This window comes from Ips typographus, linkage group LG12 (assembly GCF_016097725.1).
Source record: "Ips typographus isolate SLU linkage group LG12, UJ_Ityp_2.0, whole genome shotgun sequence".
Classification (NCBI taxonomy): Eukaryota; Metazoa; Arthropoda; class Insecta; order Coleoptera; family Curculionidae; genus Ips; species Ips typographus.
The window spans coordinates 6,917,927-6,933,007 of NC_138433.1; the positions used below are offsets into that span (position 1 = coordinate 6,917,927).

General features: G+C 33.3%; 2 protein-coding genes across 2 annotated transcripts; one reads left to right on the forward strand and one right to left on the reverse strand.

Annotated features, from left to right (window-relative positions):
* Positions 1-685: 685 nt before the first annotated feature.
* Positions 686-1,348, reverse strand: LOC145736204 (uncharacterized). The gene is made up of 3 exons (XM_081990506.1): positions 1,195-1,348; positions 964-1,123; positions 686-814 (listed from the first exon to the last, which is right to left on the reverse strand). The coding sequence occupies exons 1-3, from the start codon at positions 1,346-1,348 to the stop codon at positions 766-768; spliced, it is 363 nt and encodes a 120-aa protein (XP_081846632.1). The 3' UTR covers positions 686-765.
* Positions 812-8,637, forward strand: LOC145736320 (uncharacterized). The gene is made up of 8 exons (XM_081990658.1): positions 812-2,436; positions 4,385-4,557; positions 4,622-4,844; positions 5,365-5,468; positions 5,528-5,741; positions 6,038-6,186; positions 6,244-6,337; positions 8,138-8,637. The coding sequence occupies exons 1-6, from the start codon at positions 2,253-2,255 to the stop codon at positions 6,088-6,090; spliced, it is 951 nt and encodes a 316-aa protein (XP_081846784.1). The 5' UTR covers positions 812-2,252; the 3' UTR covers positions 6,091-6,186; positions 6,244-6,337; positions 8,138-8,637.
* Positions 8,638-15,081: the final 6,444 nt, after the last annotated feature.

Genomic DNA, 15,081 nt, shown 5'->3' on the forward strand with positions numbered 1-15,081 from the left:
AAACAATTCATAAATATAGTCATATTTGGTTCACAATTGGCACACCATATTCCAGCTAAGATAACATTTTTAAATCTTTCTTTTGGCGGCAACTCATTTAAAATTAACTGTATGGGCCACATAGAGCGTTTAGATGATTCAAAAATAGGAGCACCATCTGTTGAAAAATTAAAAGTGAGTTTTACACACTTGTCATCATCAAATGATTGATGATTGAGCTTATATATCTCACTGTTATAAATGTCTTCAATTTTATAACTACATGTCTTTGCCATATAGTTATAAATGGAATTAATATTAATTCTATCAAGCAAACTACGAAATTGATATTCTAAATCTAACAATATAAAATGGTTTGACACTTCTAATGAAATAGTATTTTGGTTGTTACACTGATTACATATTTTTGTGTAATTAGTTACCCCACTCCTGTGTAAATCTGTAACCAATTCGGCTTTACAAAAATCACAATAGAAATTATATTGTACTACATTTTCTGGCACAGAAAAAAATGTATCTATATAATAATTGGTGAGTGGTAATTTTTTTCCAGCACACATTTCAATAATTTTAATTAAATCACTCACCCCAGACTTAGAAAGTGAATGTCTCAAGCAAAAGCTTAATATTAAATTTTTAATGTCACTTATGGTTAAATTACTTTCCACAAATATTACCATATTGTCTTTATTAGTTTCCTCATCATTCTGATAAGATTTATCTTCTACTTGTTCAGATTCATCATTAGGTGCACAGTTGTTGCCATCAGATTCTTCTGTTTCTTGGATCATCATCATCACAAGCAATCAAGTCTCTACAAATCACATAAATTGTGTTTTAATTTATTGTTGAAATTTGATATACATGTACATAAAAAAAGAGGGTAAATATATAAAAAAATAATAAATAACCTCATGACAAAATTCTTCAGGAAACTTAAGAATCTTTTAAAAAATTACTTACTTGCTTATGCTTATGTTTGAGCTAATTATACTATGTGGCTCTGGTTCATTCTGATCAACATTTGTTATAATATGCAAATCATCGTCATTCATTGAGGAACTCATTACAGTCTGGTTGAGTGATTTTTGAGGAAGATTGATATCACTGTGCATCGAGGTTTCTAAAATGAAAATGAAAAATGTATTTATTGTATTACAATTACACCACACAAATACTATAATATTAAATTACCTTGGTGATGATAATGATGAGTTAAATCTTGGTTTCGCCGAATGTTCTCAAACTGTTTTTTCCATTTCCAGGTTGTTTTTCTAGATGTTGAACAATTGTGAAGATTTTCTGGATCTTCAAGATACCTTTTATATCTTTTCTTTATTTTACCCATTATTTTCACAAAAAAAAAACCGGTGTCAAAAACATTACGTCGTTGCCAATATGGTGCTACAACAGTGTCACAACGGGTATATTAAAATGATTAAATAATCTATATAATTACTTATTGCAAATATTTATTTGTGCTTTTTTTGCTCATAACCAAAACTAGATTTCTTTTAGATGATAGTTATAATTACTTTGACAAGAACAAATTATACAATTTAAATCGACTTTGACTATGACGACAGCAAAAATCCTTATATTGGCAACTAAATTACTAGACTGGCAACTCTGCCGTTTTACTTCACTCGGTAAAACAGGGAATGCCATTACGTTACTGACAGATTTATCGTACAACGTTGCCATATTCAGCGTATTGTTCTAAGATATGCAAAACTGAAAATTAATCGAAAGTTATAATATCAAAAATTGTAATATAAAACTCTTTAATAAACCTTTACTTTATTTGTATATAGCAAAAGAAAATGGTTTCTGCTTAAAGCAAATTTATTTTAATCGTAAAATTTATTATCCTACTGTTAGTAAACAGAAACCTAGAATTTTAGCTAGGAAATGTGGCAATCATGCGGCTTGATTTTGGAATCCGCCTATCGGCAACCGATTCGTGGCGTGAGCACGTGACCCGTGCCCGTTGAGTGCGGCGTCCGGGCGTCGGCGTGGGCTTTGTGTTGTGTTCGGGTTGTGCGTTCGTGTTTGCAATATTCGCGTACACTGTGTAGTTGTTTAGTGTGCAAACATGCTGTGTTGTTGGGGATGTAATTGGTAATTAAAGGTAATGGCTACTATACACTTGCAATAAGTATTGTTTAAATATATGTTCTTTTTCTTGCCTGCAAACCGATTACAGCTAGAGCTAATAAGTAGCTACAGCCTAGTAATCCACAGAGGAAAACATGGCAGCAAAAGGTGACATTAAATTTGCGTATGTGCGGTTTATTGATGACGATATAACCGACTTCGTGGAAGTCCAAAACATAAAACGTTTAGATATACAAAACATCAATTTTGGAAAAAAGTACCTTGCCAAGTGGGGCCTTGATGGCGAATTTTACGAAGCGAACATTATATATGTAGGGGGTAAGTAGGTGCATAGCATTTTAGGTATACCTATATAATAAACACGTAATATTATTATTATTAGCAAAGCGCTTTTATAATAGCAGCACATACTTTTTATTTGTTTTTAAAGATATCATGTGTGTAAATATCTTACACCTTGAAGGTTCTTGAAGACCAGTATTGTGTACCTACTTGCTTTTTGTAGAAAAGTTCAGTGCGTTCAATTTAGCTTGAGATCATTGCAATTGGCTATAACTTTTTTACCTTTATAGGCATGATTCAAAAAACATTTGTAGGGTATGTTCACAATTTTTTTATGGTCGAATAAAAAAAAAAACGAAAAAACGGAGTTTTTCAGAGATATGAGCGTTATTCATGTTTTGGTATTAAATGCGACCTTATGTATTTTTTGCTAGTTAAATAGCATGTATTTTTCTGATTTTAAATGATATTACACAGTATATGTTTTACTGTAGTTTAATAAAAAAGACAAAACCAAAGAAAACCTTATTTTTTAATAAAGAATCAACCTATATTGTCTTGAAAATATGAGTATTTCTATAAAAATATATTTCCAGTTTTTGTATAAACCCGAGTATAAACTACTAAAGTAAAACATGTACTGTGTAATATCATTTAAATCAGAAAAATGCATACTATGTAGCAAAAAAAAAACGGTTATTTGGTTTTTTTTATTCGACCAGAAAAAAAATTGTGAACATACCCTAAAATATGTTTTTTGAATCACAATGAATCCTATAAAGGTAAAAAAGTTATAGCCAATTGAAATAATCCCAAGCTAACTTGAACGCACTGTACAAATTGATAAAATAGATAATGTGTATTATACAGTGAGTTTTTTTTAACGGCAACATTTTTTTTACGTGTTAAATTTTTAAGTCCATGTTAGACCATGTTGTTTTGGAACTACAGGTGTAAAACTTGACGGGTGTGTATTTAGTACAATAAAGCTTAAGTAAGTTCACCAATTCGGTCTAAAAAGTTTCTACAAACTAACGAAAAATCATCTTTTTTCAAAAAGATTTTATCTTTCCATACTCCCTGTATCCATGGTAGTTGCTTGTTGGTTTTGATACTGGGAGGGCAGGTAGCAGGTAGAGTGACATATTTATTTATAATGTCAAAATAGCTATTTATGTAACCAGTTACGAAGAGATCGATTTTGTGTAACGAATGAATGTTTGTAGGGCGAGCGCAGCGAGGTCCTACAATTTGAATGAGTTACACAATAAGACATTTTCGAAACGTGTTGCATACATAATTTTTTCTAACTTTGACCAAAAAGCGGTAAAAACCATCTTTTAAAGTGATTTAACACAAATATTCACTTTCATAGCACCTTGTATAAACAGTGACAACGACATGTTATGATGGATGTCGCCCATATGTTTTTACGGAAATGCATAAGAACAGGGAGTGATGAAATGAACTTTTCATAACTAGTTACATAAAGTGATACTTTATGTAACTAGTTACATAAAGTAAAACGTTTTGTCACTCTAATCAGTTTTGAAAAGTGTCACTTTATATGCCATAATTAGAAAAAGTCATTTTATGATCGTTTGGGATACTATTTGGTTTCAAACGGAGGTGTAACTTTAAACAAATTATTTAAAAAAATACTTCTTCTGTTTTACTTTCTACGCCAAATTTTACCTGCTACCTGCCCTGCAAGTATCAAAAACAACAAGCACCTACCATACATACAACAGTATGAAATATAAAGTCATTTAAAAAAAAAAGATTTTTTGCGAGTTTTTAATCACTTTTTAGACTGAATTGGTAAACCTACTTAAGCTTCAGAGTACGAAATAGCAATCCGCCAAGTTTTACACCTGTAATTCCAAAATAACATGGGCTTAAAAATTTAACAAGTAAAATCCTATGTTGCGCGTTAAAAAAAACGCACTGTATATTATATTATATAATTATAACATTTGGGCAGGGTCAATTGAGGAATTACGCTCAAAACTTAAAGAAAAGCGAGTTAGAAAGCTCAATAAAAATGTGCTGATATCAGCGTCATCAGACACCGAAACTGAGAGTCAAGAAAAAATTACTACAACAAAGAAATTTTCATCAGCGTCGCCAGTAAACACCATAAAAAAAACATCGAAAGTAAGTATAACTGTTATTATCATTTATCATGTTAGTCAATGATAACTGAAAATATTTTTTGTAGGGTTCTGCTTCACTCAACTCTTCAGCAAACAGACAAACTGAAGCAGGTATTCTGAAAAAGTTTTTGACCCCAGAAAAGTCTGAAATATCCAATCCTTCTAATAATACGGATAGTACTAGTTCAAATATTTACAAACAAGAAAATGAAAATTTTAAAAGACAAATAGAGGAGTTGACCAAACTTAATATGGAATTGCAGAAAACCTTGATCCAGGAAGTAAAAGGTACTTAATAAAGATTTTGTTTTTAGACCCAGCTTAATTTTTGTTGTATTTGATACGTTTTTATATCCTACCTTATACCTATAGGTACTTAAATTTTATTATCTTAATGATGGTGATGGTGATAGTTTCAAAATGTAATAAACTTGTACTTAAAATGGTTTGCTAAATAAGTGGTAAAAGGGATACGGTTTGTGACAAAATTTACTTAGACTTTGGATTTATATACAGGGTGGACCAGTTATTAGTGTCAATAAAAATAAATAAAATAAAATAAATAAATTTTTAAACTGAATTTTAGAGGGCCGCATTTTCGTTAGCAGCATTTTTCAGAAAAATGACATAATGCATGTAAACTTATTTTTTGATGAGCTATCGGATGGTGAATTATTGACACGTAAAACTGAACCATCGTGTAGATATTGGATCCAATAATCTGAATATTTGTATATTCAGAATATTGTATTTGATACTTGTAACGCCATTTTTTAACAGATTAGATACTAATTAGAGATTTTTTAAGATTTGAAAGCCAAATTTAATGAAGGCTGCAAATGTACAACGCTCGTAAGCAAGGAAAATACAGAAAGTGAAACGTGGGAAGTTGGACAAGTAAAGGGAAATAAGGTAAAAAGGATGCCAAAGACCTGCCTCTAAATTAGCTAATAAACAATAACTTATTTTAGATACATCTTGGTCAAGGGGTTTGTATTGAAAAAATTGCTTTTGACAGTGCATTTGTCAAAAGCAAAACTGTGAGCCAATTTGTAAAAAATATTTCGGTTGCTGTGTTTGGTATCACAACATTATCGCAGTCGTCAGTGCAAGGCAAAATGTGCAATCGCACTAAAACACAGTCAAAGCCAGCGTTGGACCCAAGCAAATTGACAGCTATATATGGTAATAATACTTAATTTTATTTTTAAATTAATTAAATTTTTTGAAAATTACTTAATTATCAATACAAAATTGGCCATAAGGAACAGGGGAAGCAGTTGCAAACTAATGTGCTCAGCATACTACAATGTTTTATAAGTAAATATATATATATAATTTATAATATAAGTTAATATAAGTCAGAGAGAATGTGAGAACATTTTGGCTGATTTTTGTTGAGAGCATTGGCTTTCACTGCCTAATATACCTATTTTTATCTTCAACTCTTTATTACTAGCCTATGAATAATTTGATTTCAGATATTACCAAATACTACCTTAAAAAAAGGGTACAGATGAAATTCTTATACTGAACCAATTGTCAAAAATTAACACTTGGATAGGCATCAAAATAGCGGATTTAAACCGAGCACCTCGAGGGATATCAAAAGAAACGACAAGTGCTATAGGTATAGAAACACATGCTTGATGTTTATTTCAATCCCTAATGACTATTCTATTAACAGTTGCTGATGAAGTTGAAGCGAGCTCAGAAGCGCCCATCAATAAGGAAATAAGAGAAGAATGGCATAGATCTGAGTCAGATGAATCTGCTGAAGGGTAAGTTTTAAAACAGCATGCACATGTATTTATGTAACTAGTTGCCAGTTGTAGTGCTATTTAAGTTTCAATTAATAAGTCAATAGTTATACAATAAAACGTTCACTTTTTTAGAATAGTATTAAAAAAACTGTTTGCAAAAAAACCGTTGTAGAAAAATACCTTATTTCCTAAATCTAAGTTATCTATTATTTTTATCTTTATTGCTCAATACATTGTCTGAAAAAACCAAACTCATTAAAACACTATTGTAATTATCTAGTGCTTAGCTTTAGGAAATGCGACCTCATTCTAATACGGTTTTTTAATTAATATTTTAGAAAATAGTAGAAATAAGTAGGTATACAGGGTGAGTTTTTGATGTTTAGTGAAGGGATCTCGGAAACTAGTAGAGCTACGGAGTCGGTTAAATGGGGAAAGTATTGCAGTTTTAGAAGACCAATTTAACACTGTTTTTCGTTTTTTGAAAAAGTTCATGGGTCACTAGATATTTAGCAAAAACCAAATTTTATCGATTTCTTTTTTCAATTTAGCCGATTTATTATTGTTTGCAGAAAAATAATAAAAATATTAATACATATAAAAGTTGTAGATATTTGTAAGCTGAACAAGACAAGTTAATCAAATTATTTCTGTCACTTGTCATTTTTGACATATGACATAAACTTACTTTTTTTAAAATGGAAAGAATAGTCTTTTGCATTTAATAGAAAGCAAAAGGTGTTTTTTCAGGCTTTATAACGATACGAAAAAATACCTTTTTCGAGATGTTATTTTCGACTATGTTTCCACTAAAAAAAAGTGTGTTTATGTCATATGTCAAAAATGACAAGTGACAGAAATAATTTGATTAACTTATCTTGTTCAGCTTACAAATATCTACAACTTTTATATGAACATCATTTTTCTACAAGCAATAATAAATCGGCTAAATTGAATAAAAGAAATCGATAAAATTTGGTTTTTGCTAAATATCTAGTGACCCATGAAGTTTTTAAAAAAACGGAAAACGGTGTTAAATTGGTCTTCTAAAACTGCAATACTTTCCCCATTTAACCGACTTCGTAGCTCTACTAGTTTTCGAGATCCCTTCGCTAAACATCGAAAAAAACTCACCCTGTATAAAACTATACCGTGTGTCCCTGAGAAGTGGCTCACCCTTACAACTTTTTTATTTTTCAACCGATTCAAATAAAATTTGGAGGTTATGTGTAAGATATTAAACTACATCAATGGATGTATCAAACGATTTTCTAACGCTTCCGGTTTAACCGGAAATTACGTCATAATCAAAAATTTAAATGGGACATCCTGTATATTTTTTGATATTCTGCTTATCATTCCGCATCCAACCTACCCATTTGGTCATATTTTGAGTGAAGTTTTTTGAAAAAAAAAATAAATAAGAAAATTTTACTATGTTACTATCATACATATGTATATAACAAAAACTAAACGTAATAGAAAAAAAACTGACTACGTCATTGGATTCTATGTGAAAAGTTGTACCGGAAACTGTTTTTCTTTTTGTAATAAGTTTTATAACAAATTAAATACAGAGGAGGTTCAAAAATGACCAATTTTTAAAAACCCCGTATCTTTGATACAAAAGAAGTTTGCGCAGCCCACTCTTCGCCAGTCGTCTCAGCTCAAAAAAATAAGATCGGAACACGTATGCTACTTTTTTCCATCTAATACCGTTTTCTCTGTACCCCGTAAAACTATCGAAAATGCAACACCCGGTACATATGAAACATTTTATATTTGCAAGTTCTATTTAACAAGTTTTTTTTGTTTCAGGGAGAAGTCTGAAGTAGATGCTCTGGCTGATGAATTGAATTAATTTTTTTTTGCAAACTTGGAAAATATAATAACGTCATTTGAAATTGATTTTTACTATGATACGCACCGATGCTGCTTTTGAAGGCATTAAGATAACTGCAGTCTGTAACAAACGTTTTCAAACTCATTTTTATTAAAACTAATTTAATTAGCTGAAGACAAAAAAAAATAATTAATTAAAACATCACAAAAGCACGGCACAGGCGGAAGCGCCCCCTATCGGCCACTACAAAATAGATAAAAGCATCCTATTTTCCGCCTGGCAAAACCCCCCTATATAAATTTTCAGTGCTTTATATCAAAAGACCGTGAACATATGATAAAAAATCAAAAATTAAAATTTAACTTTCACACCCTGTATCTTTCTTAATATTAACTTTCGGCATAAGACAATTTAGCTAAATCGTATTATTTTGATGTCAAGAATATGCTGTAGCTCTATGTCCCATTACTTATGGTCCACCCTGTATATCGTTTCTGCAATCATATAATGAACTCTTTTGGAACGCTGATCATCGATGCCGATGATTTTTGTACTTTGTAGAAACCGGCTCAAGGTTGACTGTTGAGTACGACCAACCAATTTTTCCTCTCTATGAGCTGTAACCGCACCAAGAAAAAATACATTTTAATCTGTTTTTAATTTTCATTATGATTGCTATTTGCTACTAAATTATCATTATACACCGAATTATTATAAGAATTTTGTCTCCTACCGTAAAGTGGTTTACTAAAAGTATTCCTGCCTTAAAAAGCTCTATAGGATTCATGTATCCCTTTCCTGTATCCATCGCTTTCTTGATAAAATTCTCGGTTACGTTTACTGTAATGTCTCACTTTTCTGTCTCTTTGCAATTCCCATGGCTGTATTTGAGTACTAGTACCTCTCCCATTTCCCAGATTCGTCCTGTAGCAGCCGTCTCAGCTCTGTGTCACGCATACCCTTCCTAGCTATTGGTCTCCTGTATGAAACCAGCACCACAACAATATCTTGTTCCCTAGTCCCACGTTTGCATTGCGCCCGGTGCCTCCTTGCCCTACCTGCGTACCACTGCATTCTTAAGCCTTTTTGCCATTGTAATATTATTGTATTATATGCTTTTGTCGTGTTCCTAGCCTTCACGAAGAATGGGTACCAGACTTCTGGTCGTGTGGTCCGGTTTACTTTTTCCCGCATCCGTGCAAGCCGAGCATTTAATTTCTCGTCTTTGGCAGTCCTTGGCTTTATGTCTGCCCGTACACCTATAACATTTGGCCTTCTCGCCGCATTGCATGGCTTTGTGCTCCATCTTACTACATTTGTAGTATATGGGTATGTCTAGGTATTCCTACACACGCACCGACAATAACCCCACCTTAGCCCTTCCCGATCTTACCAAATGCTTGAACAATGTCGGGTTTAGTTTTACCACTGCATTATCTTTTCGTTTGTTCCTTTGCGGCTTACTGACTACTATTCTCTGTATTGCGTTGTCCGATCTTAGTTCATTTCACAAATCCGCTGCAATAGCCCCTTTAGATAGGTCTTTTACCTCCTCGTCACCCGAGGTCTCGCTTTCAACACCTATCCGCCGAAACATGGGCCAATTATTGCCAGCTGCCCGCCATTGCCACTTATCTCTCTCATACCCTTCTAACAGCTTCAGGCTGTTCGGCGTTCATACACACCACCATCGCTCGTGGCGTCGTATTATTATATATTCCCTTCTAAATAGTTACCGAATCCAATTTAATTTCAAAAATATAAATGAGTAATGTATCCCAATGCTCAACTTCCAACCCTAAAGTTTTTAAAGCCCTTAAGTCCTCATTATTACATCAACAAATTTCCTCAAATAAAAATAAAGTCGTACGTAGACGAAAATTGTACAGTGACAATATGACTGACAGCTATTAATTTCCGATTTTCAAAACGTTCTTTTAATAAGCTCCCTGATTATTTGTAATTTGAAGTCGACACTTCCAATGAATGAATAACATCAGCTGTGCTACCCTTAAGACATCCTCTTAAATAATAAAATTTCGCAATGTCCGATAAAGCAGGATTAGAATCTATAAGTGTGTGAAACGTGTCATAAAAACTCAACCAATGCTTATACGAACCATAAAAGGTAAGGAACACCCTACCTCGTTAAATCCCAATTTTCAGCTTTTCTCTTGCTTTGCCTACTACCCTGTACTTGCCCGACCTTGCAGTAATTTGTGCAGCACCCTTTTGCTGCTCCCGATCTGTCAATGCCTTTGACGTAGACCGCCCCTTCTGTACCCGAACCAAATAGCTGATGACTCCTCCTGACTCTTCCTTCTTAGAGCTGAACCGAATTTCCAAGTATGGACTCTTCAATATATCCGCATTGCTAGGACCTAAATGGTTTGTGGTGCGCCTTGTACAGGTTCTCTTGTTCGCTCGTTAGAAAGCCTTGTTTCAATGCACCCTGCCTTGATTATCTTTAGCTAATGAGACAACTGGGTACGAACCAAAATTATATTTCTTTTCAATTACTGTGATGTGACAACCAACGACAATTTCAAAAATTAACAATACTTTTACCTCTACACCTCAAAACCTGAACACCATATTTTCTATATAGTTCAGGTGGATGATCATGCACGTCATGCGTGCATTTTTTGCAACAGCGGCGCGTGATTATGAATCGATGTTAACGTGTTTTACACATTGCAATTCTCGAATATTTTATATGTTAAGTTAAATAAATCTATTTTTTAAAATAAATGATTTTCCGTTTGTGACAGTATCGAGACGACGTTTTCTAGCGGTGGTGGATTTAGAAAGTTGAAAATTATTTCCACCATTTTCTTGTGCCCACACCGACGCCCTACTATGTATAGTCTCCGAGAAATAGCCGTGTGCACGGCTTATTGGAACATCATGTACAGTGAGCAAGACTCTGAAATAAATTTAAAATGTCAAGGAATATTTTTTCACTCTTCTATAATTTCACACCATTTGCCCAGCCTCAGGGGCTGATGTGGTTCATTTGCCCTTTTGGCCTCAGATGAAATTGCTTATGTTACAGGCAAGTTGGTTTTAGCAGGTGGTATGGCATCAAGAGAGTAGATTAAATAAGCATTAACAAAAGGCTAATTAAAGAGAAAAGTAAGATACATTATGTAATTTTTTGACGCCATCTACCATTAAACAGATGGCTACTTTTCCATAATTTACCATGCTACCAGTTACAGGTTGGATTCTTTGTCGTACTCAAAACATTTACTTTTCTACTACATTGTTGAGTCTTACTTCGAATTTTGCCATATCTACTACACACTACAGTCAGAAAAACATGTATAACCAAAAAGTTGTTTAATAAATCGGTCATATGCAGTTTACAATGCGTGGACTCATTGTGCTCTCTCCCAAAAATTAAATATTACGATAAGCCGGTTTTTTTTTTTGATTTTCTGCGTTTAAAGCTGCCTTTCCCGCTACGCTTTTTTCTGCGGCAGCGCTTCCTTTTGTCCTTTTTCGCATGCTTCAGACCTATTTATAAAATTTCGCACGTAGTTGATCTGTTATTTTACGCTTAAACTGCAACTTTGTTAAGACCGCGTCAAAAAACGTTTTTAAAAAAGGTCTTACCAGTATATAGCTCCTTCGATGACAATCTTCGTTTGAGGCCATCCGCAGTATTTGCTCCAAAAAATTAAAATGATTTAAAAAAGGGTTTTTCATTATAATTCCAGGTCTGCATCTACTTCTACGCTTTTTGGACCTACTTGAGGATCGACGTCTAGAACCGCAGCGTTGGCGTCTTATTGAAGGCCTTTCAAACAATAATAACAAATAAATATGAATTTTCAATAGGTTAAATAACCGTCGACTTCATCTTGACCGTGATCTACTCTACTGCTGTAGTGGTATGTAGATAAAGTGCTTTATTGTCCAAGATGTTACCAATGTTCAGTCTTATTGCCCAACTGTTAAAAACAATGAAATAATATAAAAGGCAGTAATAAACGATACAAGTACAAATTAGAACTATCGAATTGTACAAAATTAAGAAATATGATTCAATTAAACACGCACAAAATAAATAAAATACAGAAACGAGTCAAGCATAAGCACGCATTTAAAATGTTTCAACCTACTACATAATCAAGTACTATACCTAAATGCAAAATTAAAAAAAAATGTATTGAATATTTAAAAATATAGTAGGCAAGCTAAAAAAAATCATCAACTTTGTAAAGAGCTCTTGCAGCCAAGACGACTTCGTAAGCGTAATTAAGAACTCTCTTAGATCAACCATGCGTTTAAAATTATGATCTAGATAATTGTATATTTTTATACCCTTGTATATGAGAGAATCCCTTACAAAACTAGAATGCGGAATGGAAAGCGGTATACTGTTCGCATGACGAGTTGCGTGTATTCGATCGGGTTGCAGAAATGTATTTCTATTTTTGTGGATCAACCATGCTGTCTCCAAAATATAAATTGCCGGTAAAGTAATTAGACAGTAGACCATACTTGACAAAGATAGGCCCGCAAGAAGCCCTTGGAAGAGCACCACCAAGCCTCTAACGGCTGGTTCTCTTCTGAAGTACGAAACACGTGGACACGCCCACCAGAAAGGGAGAGCATATCTCAAGTTAGCCTTCACAAGTGCGAAATAATCACTAAGTGCCATCTCATAGCCAAGCTCCAGAACAGTGGGACGCACAGTAAAACAGCCAGAGGCCAACCTCCCACATATTAACATGTTGATGAAACTTAATAGCCAAATAGCCCTCCAACAATTCCCCATCACGATGTGCCCGCCCGAAACACATGAGATGGGTTTTTGACATATTAAGCGAAATACGATTTGCCCCATGGCGGTATGACGATGTAAAGATTAAACGCGCCATATTTTTTCATCTGATAATTATTCAGTGTTTCAATCACATTGTATTTGATTAAAAAAAAAGTGGCTTTCACAGGAAAATTTTTCTTCATTTACGTAAATTTGAGACTCCAAAAAAACATTTATATAAAAGCGTCATTTTATTGGTTTCACGTTTTAAGTGTGGAGTAATATACATATTGATTCAAATGGAAAGTGATCAGGCAAAACAGTTTTTCACTTCACTGCAGACAGAAACAATAAAGAAATTACTAAGAAACTACTTTTCTGAAGTCCAGATTTGTTTGGTTACAAAATACATATCATTTGAAACATTTGGGTACGATTCAAAGTTAGCTATTTGACGATCTCTGGCATCTTTTTGTGGCAAAATGTACTACAGTCAAGTACAACTGCAGATCCGTTTTCTACTCATTTCTGAATAAAGTGAGCTTAGTATTTATATTCCTTATACTTTCATGCTGAAGTCGGAGTTTAAAAAAATCATAAAAATTATCTTCAAAATACTCATAAACAGTAGTTCCCATGTTTTTCATTGTATTTATTATTAATATTCCTAAAAGTTTTCTATTTTGGATAAAAATGTTTTGTGTTTGAATGTAATATCTAAAAAAAATTCTGTGCTTTTGGACATTTCAACTTAGATGCGCTCAATAACCTACCATATGTTTTTCTTTGCTGCAAAAGCTCAACACAGCAGAACACATTTCATCAAGTCTCCCAAGTTGAAAAGGAATATTCTTTTAACCTTTCACCCAACGAGACGTATTCTCTTATGAATATGCTGGGGGGGGGCTCGTTTGAAGCAGTGGGCCTCAAAACCGTTGATTTTAGGCATATGAGAAGAAAGTACTCCATGTCGTCCTAATCTGACTATAGAAGTCATATATGGAAATCTGGTCATGAGAAAAGTCTGACTGGCAAAGGGGCAATCCACGCAGTCTGTTTATCCGCTTCCTTTGAGGCCATCCGCAGTATTTACTCCGAAAAATCAGAGTTTAAATTGGTTTATCCATTTTAAATTCACACATTTATAAGTCTGTTTATCCGCTAAGGTAAATTTTTAGAAATCTATATTTTGCTAATGCTGGTGAGAAGCATAGAGCTCCATTGTCTCCGTACACCTTGATTACTTCATCTTCAGCATTTGCTATCGGAATCTTGAATCATTTTGTGGTGTTGCGTATAAACTTTTTCTGGTTTGAAGTTCTTCACTATTCAAATTGACCATATGCAGATTTGTCATTGTTCTTATAATCACATCTATGTACCTAAAAATTCACAATTTCATTATAGTTGTTGGATTTAGAAAGAGTACTAGCAGTACGTGCAATTCTAGTCCATACGTTAAGAAAAAGCGAAAGAAACGGGAGGTTGAGGTATTTTCCAATTTTTCATTATTAGCAGCCAAGAAGCTAGTTAGTCTGCGTGAATGTTTTTTTGAATTGCTTCTTTGTACACGCTTTTCATCTCTTATGATGTCATCCATAGTCCTGTCCAGCAATTCACCAACATTGTGTTTGAGGATATCCAGCAATAGTTTCATGCGCATTTTCGGCATAAATATAATATCTACAATATTTCCATCTGTAAATATATAACCTTTGGTTATTCCAATATGTATTTGCATAGATCATTTATTGCCCGATCTATGAAGCTTGTGTATGCGATGCCCATCTTTACCTTATTAGTTTATCTTTATAGTGATTTTTTTTTCTAAATTAACGCATTATTTTACTTTTTTCCTCTCAATATAATAGTATATTATTTATTAACGGATATGTTACGCGTTTAGTGGAGTAGCCTTTAGGCTAGATTGCGCAAGAGTTATTACATGTAATTATTTATGAATAAAGGCCTTTTATTATCATTATTATTATTATTATTACTATTATTAAATGTTATGACAGCAAATTCACTATGAAGGACCTTAATAATTGTGGGCGTACATGTACCAGGAGCGAAAATATGTTCTAATCGTTTATATTCTACATGTTGAGTTTCTGAGCTTAAGAAAAGTCACGTCTGACTTTC

Excerpts from the sequence above, each read along its gene's own strand:
- LOC145736320 (XM_081990658.1), top strand. The coding sequence starts at position 2,253 with ATGGCAGCAAAAGGTGACATTAAATTTGCGTATGTGCGGTTTATTGAT. Across the intron at positions 4,558-4,621 it reads CCATAAAAAAAACATCGAAA|GGTTCTGCTTCACTCAACTC; the intron begins GTAAGTATAACT and ends TATTTTTTGTAG. Across the intron at positions 5,469-5,527 it reads GACAAGTAAAGGGAAATAAG|ATACATCTTGGTCAAGGGGT; the intron begins GTAAAAAGGATG and ends AACTTATTTTAG.
- LOC145736204 (XM_081990506.1), bottom strand. The coding sequence starts at position 1,348 with ATGGGTAAAATAAAGAAAAGATATAAAAGGTATCTTGAAGATCCAGAA. Across the intron at positions 1,124-1,194 it reads TCATCATTATCATCACCAAG|AAACCTCGATGCACAGTGAT; the intron begins GTAATTTAATAT and ends TTTTCATTTTAG. Across the intron at positions 815-963 it reads TCAAACATAAGCATAAGCAA|AGACTTGATTGCTTGTGATG; the intron begins GTAAGTAATTTT and ends TGTGATTTGTAG.